This window comes from Podarcis pityusensis (genome assembly GCF_964106645.2).
Source record: "Podarcis pityusensis genome assembly, chromosome: 12".
Lineage (NCBI taxonomy): Eukaryota > Metazoa > Chordata > Lepidosauria > Squamata > Lacertidae > Podarcis > Podarcis pityusensis.
Window position 1 is genome coordinate 12,654,236 of NC_138037.1, and position 14,008 is coordinate 12,668,243.

Here is a 14,008-nt window from a genome sequence, read left to right on the forward strand (position 1 = left end):
TTTAATGTCACCTGAAGACATGCAATTAATCTTTTGGAGGTTTTCATAATACCTTTACAGAAAGAGTTGCCAGTTTGGCGGATTTGGATTTTGGGTTTTAGTCAAAGATAAGGAAAATTAATTTTTCATCAGGGTTAATACAAGCTAGAAGGGCCACAAAGGCTGAGAGAGATGGTTGGGGAATTTGTCAAGTGTTGTCACTCTGGAATAATGCTGCTTAACGCCTGATAGGTGTAATCAAGAGTTGAGATTTCTATAGAAGGGGATTAATCAATTTGCTCACTACAGAATGCTTGCTGGTGATATCGCTCATTCGCGGGGTTTTAAGAATTAAAATAAGATTTGATCTGTCAAATTGCAAGAAGCTCTGACAGTATCAATGGGGCAGTTTTTTATCAGGACATCCTCGAAGCATTTGTTATAAATAAATTTGTCTGGCTAATATTGGTGGCAAACAAACTTCATCTTCATTGTGAAACTGTCAGGATATCCGTGATAGAGTGCACAGCATACAAAATTCTGGCACTCCTTCAAAGGTCTTATTTATTAAAGAATGCATGTTCTTTACAATAATGCGTGGTCTCTTAAGTTTCTGGAGGTAATTAGTTTAGATTTCTGCAAATAAACCATTGATCTAGAGATGGTTGGACCTCATTCTTTTATGTTCTTTCTTGTACAGTCCAGCTGGACTTTGAAGGTGACTTCCAAGTCGCAAATGACAATAGAAAGTTAATACAGTGGTACCTTGGTTTGCATACATCTTGGTTTGCATACGTTTTGGATTACAAACATGTCAAGCCCGGAAGTGCATGTCCTGGTTTGCAACTTTTTTTGGATTACAACCCTTTGGGGGGGGGGGGATTCCGAACAAAAGTTTTTTGGAGGCCACATTGCCGAAAGCGCGCCCTGGGTTACAACCCTTTTTGGTTTACAAACGGACCTCCGGAACGGATTATGGTTGTAAACCAAGGTACCACTGTACCACATAAGTACAATATTAAGCTATATGTCAGTGTGCAACACCTTTAGCTTAGGAATGTCTTATACCCATCACTGAAAACTGGCAAGGATTGTGGGGTTTTTTGGGGGTTTTTTGTAACAAATTACTTGTGATACAATACTGTTTTATATAATAATAGGATGAAAGCATATTTCTTGACTTCCCACTGTTTGCATTTTAAATCTGCAGGATCTGGTATTTTGCGGATCAGCAGTTTAAGAATTGACTGTGACTAGAGCGCCTGCCCTTTTAACTGTACTGTCTCACACCTAATCCTGTTCTTGGTTTATCACTTTGCATATGAAGAATAAGAATATATTAAAGGTCATCTGAAAATATTGGTCTTGATTCAAAATGAAAGTTGGCTTTCAAGGTTTGAAGATCAGCAAATCTACCAAAATAGTGCTAATGTATTTACTTGGTTATTGGCTCAGTTCTAAGGCTTGCTCTGTGGGCAGATAATTGTTGAGGATGGGAACTATCTGGTTCTGTGCAAATGCAGCCTTGGCACTGTCGTTGCCAGAGGCTACACAAAACATGTTAATATACTGGTAAAGGCTCAAGTAAGTGAAAGGCTAAGCAAAAGTTTCAGGTCTGCTTGGCAGAGTTAAATGTACATAAACATAACTCTTAGAACCGCCCTGAGACCTCCGGGTATAGGGCGGTATATAAACTCAATAATTCACCATCACAATCATCATTAGAAAGGTTTGCATCCCCTCTAGGACAACACTGGTTTTAATTGAGTCCCAAAATTTGGAATGATACATATAACAGAATGACGCCCTTCTCAAGTAGTTCTTTTAATAATAATAATAATAAATTTTATTTATATCCCGCCCTCCCCAGCTGAGGCTGGGCTCAGGGCGGCTAACAACAATCAAAATAATCCAACGTTCTAAAATAATCCAACGTTCTAAAAACATTTCATTATAAAACTTAATTAAAATCATATTGATGGCAACCATTAAGCAAAATTCTGTGCAGATTGCCAGAGGAGGGGGTCAGGCTGCGCCCTGACCAAGGGCCTGGTGGAACAGCTCTGTCTTGCAGGCCCTGCGGAAAGATGTCAGGTCCCGCAGGATTTTGGTGGATTCACCTAGCTTGGACTTGATGAAAGATGGATTTCTGTGAATCATCTAGTGTCATGGCAAAAAAGATTTGCATACACCATAATTAGAAAATAATAGACGTTTGGATAGTCCAACATCCTGCTTCCATCAGTGGCAATTCAGATGCCCCTGGACATTCAAAAGCAGAATACAACCCCCCCCCCCAGCTGTGTGTCCTGCAATATTTGGTCCTCAATATGCCCCTGAACCTGGCTAGTAGTCATTGATTTCCCTTAAACATGCCTAAACTCTTTTTAAAGCCAGCAAAGCTAGTGGCTATCACTAATCCTGTAGGAGTGAATTCTGTTAGGTATTGTTTGACTTTATTTTCCCTAACCTGAAACAACAGCCATTCGGTTTTATTGGACATCTGAATTCTTCTGTTTTGAATGGAGTGGAATTCTCTAGCCATTTTCTCCATAATTTGCAGCTTTATAAGCCACCATCATGTCTCACCTTTTGTAAACTAAAAAGGCGCAAAAGCTTTTAGCCTTTCCTTATAGGAAAAACACTACAGCCCACTTAATCTTAAATTGCTTTCTTTCTTTTTTAAAAGCAATATTTTCTTTTCTTTTTTGGGGGTGGGGGTAGAACTTATTTATGATTACATATATTAATCTTAACTTATAAATATATAACACATAAAGAAATGTACATTTTGTAATATAAAATACATAGCATAACCAACACCATCTTATAACAATGCAGATTTGACCTGCAAGTCTACTTCTCATAAGGATCTGGCCTATGGAGCAAAAAAATGTTCCCCATTCCTGCTGTAGACAGTAAAAATTGACCCAAGAGATAAGCAGCCCTTGTGCTGTCAGTTTTTGATATAGAAGTTGAAACAGTATCTGAAATTTCTACCCAGATTAAAACAATTCAAACTCTCTTAACAGATATCACCACTCTAGTCTATCAAATCCCCTTTTGGCACTTAGAAATAACAATATAGACTTTCAGTTCTTATCTTGAGCTCTCTCATACTGATTGACCTTTGTATGATGGTAGATAATTTATTGTTTCTCAAAAAAACAACAAGCCCCGTCTGATCAATATTTATATATATCAGAATGGTGGAGTTATAATGCTCAGCAGATAAACCATCTGGGCTAGGAAATTTGCCATTTTTAATTAATTAATTTTCAGCCTTCTGGTATTGTAAATGGGGCTTCTAGGTTTTTTTCTGATGCTCATTTCATATTTTGTGGTAAATATAATTTTCTGCCATAATTATTTCTCCTTTACAGAATTCACCTAAGTAGCAAAAATTTTACTAAATTTCCCAAGTGAATTATGTGAACCATAAATACATGCCAACATGATTTCTTTCCTCAGCATTGTACCTTTAATCATAACTACCTTTTAAAATTTTAAATGTCCCCTTCTGCATTTGGGAACCTAAAATTGGCGAGTGTTACCCAGAGAAAGCAACTATAAGCCTAGATAGAGGAATACAGCCCAAGGAGCATGCAGTAGGCAGCTCCCACTGTCATCAAACTAATCTGGCATGTGGATGTGATTCTGTTTTACCCATGCAAGTCACAGCTTAGATCAGGGATGGCCAACTCCTAAGAGACTGCGATCTACTCACAGAATAAAAAAAAAAAAGTGATCTACCCCGGGGGGGGGGGTTTTCAGGTCAAATTCCTTTTTTTAAGGGGTTCAGGGAAAAGTTGCTGAGCTTTTATTTTTATTTTCTTAGGGGGAAAGGGGAAAAGTCGCTCACCAAAAAATCACTTAGGAAACAATCAGCCTCACTGCAAAAGCTCCGTCTTCCGTTCTGGAGATCAGGCAACAATGGAGGGCGGGGCCCAATTATATTTTTAACTGAGGAAAGGGAACCAGCGATCAACCACAATCTACCAAAACCTCCTGGGGATCTACCAGTAGATCACGATCGACCTGTTGGACATCCCTGGCTGAGATGTTCTCATATATTAGGCTTTGATTCATTTATACATGTAGAAGAACATTTGCGTAGACTCTCTCCATTGTAGCTAGTAACCTGTCATCATGCCGGGGGGTGGGGCGCGGGGGTGGCTTTTTGCCAACTCCCCATTTCATAATTCTATTTCCACTCGGCATAACCCAAAATTTTGAGCCAGTTTCTGTTTTTAGCAGAATATGGTACCTGTGCAGACTAATCACACTTGGTGCTGTAGTAGCTTTGCAGAAAATGTGTGCTGCGTTTTGTGGATCCTGAACTGGTGTGGTGTTGTTTCCCTCAGGGTGGTGAGAACGTTGGCTTTTCTCACTCCGACCTGCCCCATCACCGGCTGCAGCAGCCCCTGGACCAAAGACATCAGCCTGTGCGGAAGGTCACGTTGACAAAAGGAACAATACAGCAACCACATCAGCACCAGCTGGCACAGATCCACTCACTTCCCCAGGGGCTGAAAAGCATCCCAGGGATACATCAGGCAAAGAAGGTATGGATTCACAATTTGTATTAAAATCACCTTTGTAATTTGTTTGAAAGAATAGCCAGGAATGAATTCCCACGGTTATTCAGATGCTGAACCAGTTAAAACATGCCAGCTGCTAGAGAAGGAGTGAAGAGAGAGTTGGCGTGTCAAGTATTTGCAACTTTTTGTATTGTCATTTTAGTGTTAAAGTAGACTTTTATCACCTGAAACTGTCTTAATCTGCATGGCGTTTCTAAGGAGAACTTAACATGATCTCTGCCACAATGAACATACATCATGTTAATAGAGAGCTCAGTTTCTCTGCTATGCAAACCTATAGAACTTCGTTGCCATTTTGTGCATCAGGGTGTTGCCCTCTTAGCATTGGACTTGTCTTGCAGACTAGCTAAGCTTTTCAAGCTCTGAATTTGGAGAGCTGACGACACCCCTGGAAATCAGAAGGCCAGGGAGGCGAATGAAAACTGCTACGGCAAACCCCAGTTTCCAGGACGGTTGGGCAGTTATGAAAGCCCTTAAGGGAAACAGTGGCATAACCTTTCTGGTGCTGTTGCTTCCCCCAGAGAGGAAATCCTTGTTACATTGACATGTCTCCATATTTGCACATTTATAGCACGCAGGGAGTCTGAACTGTTTGGCTGTCAGTCCAATGAACAAGCTTGTGTGTGTAAAATTTGCCAACAGCAACATGACACCTTTTAATCGGTCTCCGCTTTCATCATCTCCTAAGTGAATTACTAACTTGCGCGTTACCTGTCAGATTCAGTTAGGCGAAAGCAAGTAAATAAAAAAATGCAGCTTACTTTTGTTCTTGGCAGGTCATTACGCACGGGAGAGGCAGAGGCATTGCGGGCCAGATGGGCCGAGGACGCTTGATGCCAAATAAACAGAATCTGCGAGTGGTAGAGTGCAAACCACAGCCCTGCATTGTGTCAGTTGAAGGGCTTTCTTCATCAACCACGGATGTCCAACTGAAAAACCTGCTGATGTCGGTAGGACCTATTCAGGTAAATCACCCTGGGCTTGTGTTACTTGTGCCAGAAATCTTTCATCTTACAAAGCTCAATGTCTTTGATGGGAGGACGAGGAGGAGGAGGAGGCTTTTAGCAGTTAATTACATATATTTAAAGATGCCTCCCCTCCCCCCCCACCCAGTGTGTCTGAAAGGAAAAGGCTTCTAGATAAAAGAATGATCTCAACTGTGATGCAGCAAGCACAGAGTGTCGTTCATCTCAATGCAGTGTCACACAAATGCCTTTCATGGTTGTTCCAGACCTGCTCTTGCTAAGGGTTCAGCGTACTCACAGGAAAATGCTGTGTCCTCAAAAAGTACAGAGAAAATAGTCTTTTAAGAGGGAAAAGAAGGTGTTCAGTTAGATAACACATCTTTTGGCTGATGGTGGACTCTGCTGCTTTACTAACTCCAGTGTTTATCATGAGCAAGATTGAGCATTAACAATAAACTTTTTGGATATGACTTCTTCCCTCACGCCCACATGTGGCTAGATCCTAAGTGGTACTTAGGTTTTACCACTTCCCCACCACACCGAAACCAGGCGAGTCCTGTTGTTTGATTTGCAGCATATCCTCTAAGTATGGACAGTGAAATTGCTAAAGAAAGTAGTTTCATCAGGCAGGGCTGAAGATGATCCTGCAAGGGATCTTCAAGATCAGATGCTCACCTACATGCCATGAGGGGAGCAGGAAAGAAGAGCACAAGGCTGGGTCCTGCTTTCAGTAAAGTCAGAATTCCCTTTACTGAAGAAAATGTCCCCCCACCCCCTCCATTTTATTCCCACTCTGCATCTCGCTGGTAGTCATATTGTCTCCCCGGAAAGGTATTCTTCCCAAGGTCAGATTGGGGAATGGAGAATTTGGTTGTGCCTTCCACAGTTGCAAGTGGAATTGGGAGCAGAGCATTTGGCCAGTATTTGGGGGGGGGGGGGGGGTTGTACGTTCAGATTGTTTCATAGAGGAGGAGGGTTTTTCCAACCTTCTGGTATAGTGTAAGAGAGCAGCAACTTCTTATTCTCCCCTTCCTTGTCTGTGGACTGAGCAAGATGTGCTAGCTAGCTACCCACTTGGCCATCCAAGGAAGCGAGGGAATTGAGGAGGAGCTGCTTTGTTGCACTATATCATCAGATTTTTTGGGAGGGAAGAAAAACAGCACAGCCTTTTTTTTTTTGCTCCCACCCCCCAAAATTGGGAGGGGTGGGGAGAAATTTTCTTCATCTTCCTCAGTCTCCAAACCCAGGTAACAGCCCTGGTTGATACCAGGAGATTAGGAGTGTTCCTTACAGAAGATAGTTGTATAGAAAGGGCCAGCTCTGTAGTTCTGAGGCATTACACTTGGCATTTTGTTGCAATGGAAAATGCTTCAATTTGCAGTTGTGATCACCCACTCCTGATGACCTTGTTAATGGCATTCTGCCTCAGGATTGTGAAAGCATCACCCAAATAATCTTTGTTCACCTTGTACACACCTCAGGAAGTACATAGGGCTGATTCACACCCTCAATAGTTGCCATGGTTTGTACCTTCTGCCTCAACCCTATAGAAGTTCCTTTGCTGCCAGATGAAAAATTCTCCCAAACCTCATCAAGGTTTTGGGTGGAGGGATAATAAAATAACTTGTACTCCAGCACAGTTACAGATTCCAGCAATGCATTTCAAAATACAAACAGCTTCCCGTTAAAAAAATATTTTTGAAACCCATTGGGAACATGATCAATCCATACACCTATTTCTTTTTGTGGTAAGCTTTGTTATGGCCTTTTGAACAACTTTGCACAATTTACAGTGTGATCCTATGCACATCTACTCAAACAGTGAATTAAATGGGACTATTGCCAGGTAAGTGTGTTTAGGAGAGTAGACTTAAGGCAATATATCAAGTTTGCATTGTGATGGAGGAAAGTACGGGCAAAAAGCCAGAATGGGGAACCTCTGGCCCTCCGGGTATTGTTTGGATTCCACTCCCATCAGGCACAGCAAACATGACCAGCTGTCTTACCAAATGCAAGGTGGTTCTTTTAAAAGAGATTCAGAAGCAATAGAAAACACAAGTGGGTGAGAAGATGATTTTACAGTGGTACCTCAGGTTACTTAACCCGAGGTACCACTGTAAAATCATCTTCTCACCCACTTGTGTTTTCTATTGCTTCTGAAGAACAACTTAATTCGTTCTGGAGGTCCGTTCTTAACCTGAAACTGTTCTTAACCTGAAGCAACACTTTAGCTAATGGGGCCTCCCACTGCCGCTGCACTGCCGCCGCACAATTTCTGTTCTCATCCTGAAGCCAAGTTCTTAACCCGAGGTACTATTTCTGGGTTATCAGAGTCTGTAAACCTGAAGCGTCTGTAACCCGAGGTACCACTGTATTCCTAAACAGCAAGCAATATATACACACCAGGCTTGCACTTCTATCTGCCATTTGGAAGTCCTCAAGAAGTGGCGAAGTGACTCCCCCAGGTAGCCGCAGTTTGCACAGCCCTGCGGCGCAGGCTTTCCCCAAAAAACTCTGCCCAAACCATGCCTCACTTTCCAATAACAATTTCCAACATCAAAGAAGGTTCCCAGCACTATCCTCCCAGACTGATTAAGGCAGCTGTGTGGGGGGCTTCACCTCCTCCCAACTTATTAGGACATCAGAGAAGGTTCTCACACCTTCAAAAACTGAACAGCTGCAAGGGAGGGGGAAGGAACAGAGGCCGGAAGGGTAACCATGTTAGAATCACTAACTCCTCGATATACATTTTGTCTTCCGGATGGATTTCCCATACCCCAGCGGTCAGTAATGATGGAAGTTTTAGTCCTGCAACACCAATAAATGAGTTCACCAGTTCATAATGTCTGCATGTTTAACACTATCAGTGCAGTGCAGTTTATAATGCAAAGTGTCTGGATAGATTTTTTTCAAATCACATGGTTTTGCCCTAGGGAAATAATCTGCTACTACTCTCAGAATCCTCTGCTGTGTACTAAACTCCTTATAATGTTGAGGTAATATGTGAATTGGTAGGTTCTCATGGACCATCCATTTAAAGATTTCTTGAGCCTCTCCACCTTAATCCGAAAGATGAGTACTGGCATAGCAGCCTGTTCTTGCAGTGTTGTGCCGACTCAGTAAACTCCACCCCAGCCTTCCCCAACCGGATACTTTCAAGCCTTTAGAACTGCAACTCCCTCCCATCCGCCCAACTAGCATCAGCTGAGTCTGATGGGAATTGGAGCCCAAATACCTGGGAGTGACCCGGTTGGGGAAGGTTCCTCTGATCTGAAACATTAGTTACCTATTGGCCATTTATATGTTCAAATGAATCTCTGGAATTCAAGGCTGACAGCTCTTTGCAGCAGCACTGCCAGGGAATATTATCAGGTTATCATCACAGTGTCATGCTTGTGAAAACCACTCCGCCATTCTTTGGAAACAGTATCCCTCCCCCCCCAATACAGTTATAAAACTAGCCTTGTAAAGGTGGCGATCCAGTTTCATGTTAAATATCCCACCTTTTCACTGCCTAAAATAATAATGCTTAATATGACATGCTAGAGCAGAGAATACATGACACCATCATAGATAGATGCATTAATCATTGATTCTTTGTAAGTGGCTTAGTTATTTTTGCAAACTTTGTGTTGAAGTGTGTTTAAAGAGAAAGGTGTTTTTGACATGACAAGTGTGCTTTCACAATGTAAGTAAAGGTGGCTCCTTGTGGCTTGAGGAAGGGGAGAAAAAGTGACTGTGCCTTTTTCAATGTGTCCCACTTGGCATTCTTAGAGTGATGGCACAACCTAGTGCTCACTTAGGGTAATGTAAGGATTGTTTGTTTTAAAGCGAGCAGCTTGTAAATTAAAAATGGGTTTGAATCAAAGTTGATGTATCATCACATGTTGTAGGGAACTTTAGGTTGGCATGAGAATAAGATTACATATGAACTGATGAACAACCTTACTTTGGAGACGTCTATTTCTTTGTATTCTGTGCAACAGTGAAGAAGTCCCTGCATGTTATACCTACACACACACAAAAAAAAAATTCTTGTGTGTTTCTGCCTTTCCTATTTTGCCAAAGAGACAGATTTTCATCCTGAGTTGGTGTAGCCATGTTTTTATAGCTGCTTTCCACATCAGCTATATGTTAGTCCCTTAACCTCTGTTCCTAACTATTCCCATTCCAGTTGGTTGTTAAAGAACTTTGTAACTAAAAACTAGTACAGTGGTACCTCAGGTTAAGTACTTAATTCGTTCCGGAGGTCCGTTCTTAACCTGAAACTGTTCTTAACCTGAAGCACCACTTTAGCTAATGGGGCCTCCTGCTGCCGCCACGCCGCCGGAGCCCGATTTCTGTTCTTATCCTGAAGCAAAGTTCTTAACCTGAAGCACTATTTCTGGGTTAGCGGAGTGTGTAACCTGAAGCGTATGTAACCCGAGGTACCACTGTACTTGACTTTTCTTTTTACCCTACTCCCTCCAAATCTTTTCCTTTTGTGTAGTGGCTTATAGATTCTAAACTAGACGGTGGGGAGTATCATATCTACCCTGAAAGCCTTTTCTTGGTGCAAGTGCTTAGTAAAAACGCTTCAGATAAATAAGTCTATTGCAGGAATTAAGATGAGCCAGAAGTTTGGGGTGGTGAATTCTGGCGATGCTGAGTGCCTTGTCATCTCCTGCATTTTATCCTTTGGTTTCCAGAATGCAATGAGCTAGGAGTAAACTGGTTGCAGTTGAGAGTGCAATCCACAAATAACCCAGCTGGTTCTGTCCAACTGGAATATACAAAAAGTGCTTCTGACTACAAGCAGAGTGTAGCCTGACACCTCCTACCCAAGTGAAAAAGGGGCTACACAACAAGTGGCCTGGCATCCCTACAAACCTGAGTCTTTACACCTTACTTTTTGGAAATGGAAAAACTGTTTCTAGCTCCCTTGCAGGTTGCCTGGAACCAACTTAAAACACAGATTGCCTCATCTCTCCCCCCCCCCCCCAGCACTGTTTGTTTGTTAGTTAATTAAATAAATTTGTATACCACCCTTCATCTGCAGATCTCTGGGTGGTTCACAGTATAAAAATACAAGATAAAAACACAATTCCCATGTATTGGTGGACTCTATTTTTGCCCCACTCCTACACAAGGTTTGTGCTCAGTCCAGCAGAAATATTCAGTACCTGAACAAAAGACCAGTATGTCATGGTCTGGTTCACGGGCGGTAGAAGTCCTTGCTGAGGACGTCGGGACCAGGAACAAGATGGTGGAGTGGGAGCAGGAACGAGAGTCCCGGAGTCAGGAAGCTAAGAGTCCGAGGGTCAGAGAGCCGGGAGTCAAGAAGCCAAGGGTCTGAGGGTCAGGAATCAAGGAGTCACGAAGTCAAGGGTCCAAGGATCAAGAAGCAAGGAGTCAAGGAGCCAAACACAGCAAGGCAGGAAACGTGTTGCTGTGGCAAAGAGCCAAAGGGAAATGCTGACCTTAGATACCTTCCTGGCTTTTGCCACCAGGTGCTGTGAGTTACCAATTGGCCTCACCTGTGCGACCGCGCCTTGCCTCTTCAGAACAAACTTAGGAAGGCCCTAGTCCTGCAGAGTCCTACTGGTCACAGGGCCTGGCTCCTGCACGCACTCCTGACACAGTAAGCAAAATCCAACCTTCCACAGAAGTCCATTCCAGTCCTTACAAGAACTCGCCCTCTGCCTTTCTTTGAAATCAGCTCTTGAATATGATAGAAAGAACGACCGGGGGTAATTTGGTGTGTGGAACTTTTGCTTTGTATTCTTGGACAGAAGCTTTTTTTATTGGGGGGGGGGAGAAGTGATCGCTTGTTCTTGGCCTTCAGCAGAAGACCAGGACAGGGGGCTTTTAAGGTTTTAAGATTGGAATATTAAGAATATAAGGCTCTAGGAATGTGCATGAATAAGCTAATACTACAATGGAACCAAGACGGGGAGTGGAGGGAAGTCAATCGAATTAAGATTTGTGATCTGAATTGCTATGATTGATTTGTTTTGTTTTATACCGTTTTTATATTGTTGTGGTTTTTTTTAATTTTGCTTTTTGAAAATTAATAAATTGTTGTTTTTTTAAGAAAAGGACAGAGTGGGGCTTTGGAAGAATGGTAGATCTACCATGGTGGAAAGCGACAGCAGAGGTGGGCAGGACTAACAGTCAGAGGAGAGAATGTGGCCACTAGTTTTCTTGGCTTAACAGGGGGCATCTCTTTCCCCAGATATCCACTCCAGCCTTTTCTGGATGCCTAGTATAGTTGCTGGAGTGCAGCCCCCCATTAGACATGCTGCCAACAACCAACCTTCTTCCAGTGTGGCTGGTGCAGGGGAAACCATAGAAACCATGGGTGTTGCCTGCTTTGAGACTCAGCCAGCTCCTATCTGCATTGCTCTGCCCTTCCATTCTGTCACACTACAGTAGGATATTCTTCATTATTCTGTGGACATGAGGAGGGAAGACTTTACAATGCAGAAATTTCTGGGTCTGTGCACAGGCCCGTTGCAGGATCCTTCTCAGTCAGGGTCAGGCAATCCTGTATCGGGAGGGGTTATAGCTCAGTGGCAGAACACATGCTTTCCATGAAAAGGTTGCAAGTTCAACAAACAGGGAGAGCGAAGAGGTGAATACCATTGGTCTTAAGGCTGACCCGTGAAACTCCACACTGCACCCGTACCAGCAAAACTAGATGCCTTCATTTGTGCCACCTGCGATAAAACATGTCTCTCCTGTATTGGTCTCTACAGCCACAGCAGACACTGTAACTCTCCAGCTATTTGACTTTATGCCTAAAGTCTCCTCAGGCAGACGGTTGCCAACAGAAGCCCATGCCCATGATGACCCCAAGCAGCTGAAAGCCAAAGTTGGCTGGCCATGCTAGCGTGTGAATGAATGTTTGAAACTGGCTTTATAGATGGAGGTTTCTGCTAAAAAGATGTACACAAATACTTAAAGCTGAAAAGAAACTTTAGGAGAGAACACTTTGAAGGGAAGTGTGCAATTCATGGGTAGTTGAAACCTGCTCCAGTGACTCTTGTGGAGTCATTTTGAAACACAGTGCTACATATACAAAATACATCTCTGTATTCTATGGAATGTTAGAAGAACAACTATTTTGGTTAGTGCTTGAAGGTTAAAATGATACTTCTATTACAGTATTCCACAAGTGGAATTTGAACAGTCTATAATAATGTAACCAAGCTATGCAGACTTAACTCCATTTTATGTGTTTTCCTAGCACCTGTATTTGGAAGCCCCAAAGCAGACGCTGGTCCAGTAAGTTATTAGCTGATAGTTGGCTCAAGTTACTTAGTATAAGAACTTTATCTTAATTTCTTCTTCATGCAAAACGAAGCATTTTACTCAAAATATTAATAATTTTCCTGTTTGAATTTGCCAGGCTTATGACCACAGGAACTCACAGCAGAGTCTCCTGGAAAAGAAAGTAATAAATGATTGTTAAAAAGAAATTGATATGGTATACTCTTCCTTTAAATCAAAAGGAGACTTGAGTTAAAATAAAGAAAATAAACATTGTTTGTGCAAGTCCCACTGTGTAAAACAAAGCTCAAAACACATAAAGAGAACACAGTCCTTTAGGAAAGAGAATGTTCCTTCAGGCAGCAAGAGGTAAATGAGAGAGAATCTGTGCAAGGAATCAAATGTTCACTTAACAATGAATGAGCTTTAAAAAAAATCTGAAAGATTAATATATTTCCTATCAGAAGTGCTTAGCACTAAACACTTCAGCCTATGACTTGGAAACCATTCTAAGTCTTGTTAGCTAATGTCATTGAGAAACTTGGCAAAGTTACCATATTTTTCGCTCTATAACACGCACCCGACCATAACACGCACGTAGTTTTTAGAGGAGGAAAATCCGTAGGCATGCCACCCGTAGTCATTTCCTCCATAACACGCACAGACATTTCCCCTTACTTTCTAGGAGGAAAAAAGTGAGTGTTATGGTGCAAAAAATACGGTAATTAAAAATAATTAACACAGTGGGCAGTATGGTGCAAGGATCATGAGTTGGGACAGGCAGGGAGCCCAAAGTGAAAATTTACTGGCCGCTCCCCTTAAAGTGTTTGGGTTGAACAAAACAGATCCAGAGTTGAGTGGGATGGCTAGCTTACATACTTGGCTCCCCATGCCCTCCAGCAGCCCCAAGGCTAGGACTTATCTTTCCCTCTCCTGAGACCCCAGGCGCTCAAAACATGGAAGTATGTGCCACTGTACACTCAGCTTGGCTCTCTGATTTTGGGGTGGTTTTGTGCAAAGCGGTTTTGCGCAAAGTGGCCCTGGGTTGACTATGAATTAATGCAGTTTGTTGGAGGAGAGCCCCAGTGGCCAGATAGGTTTGACCACCGCATTTGGCCTGCCCCAATCGGAGGTTCTTCACCCCTGGTTTAATCCATATCACCAGCTCTGTCTGCACAGAGAGTTTTATATAGAATGTTGACTTAAAAAATG

The 14,008-nt window shown here is 42.4% G+C and overlaps 1 protein-coding gene across 3 annotated transcripts in view; it reads left to right on the forward strand.

Moving 5' to 3' along the window:
• Positions 1-14,008, forward strand: part of RBM33 (RNA binding motif protein 33) — a 96,223-nt gene that overhangs the window by 68,262 nt on the left and 13,953 nt on the right. For 2 of the 3 annotated variants that reach the window (XM_080974001.1, XM_080973999.1), the window contains exons 16-17: positions 4,344-4,544; positions 5,357-5,545. In XM_080974001.1, the coding sequence (XP_080830127.1) occupies positions 4,344-4,544; positions 5,357-5,545 (390 nt within the window). Of the gene's footprint in view, positions 1-4,343; positions 4,545-5,356; positions 5,546-12,773; positions 12,812-14,008 lie in introns of all 3 variants that reach the window. The other variant, XM_080974000.1, reaches the window with a different exon arrangement.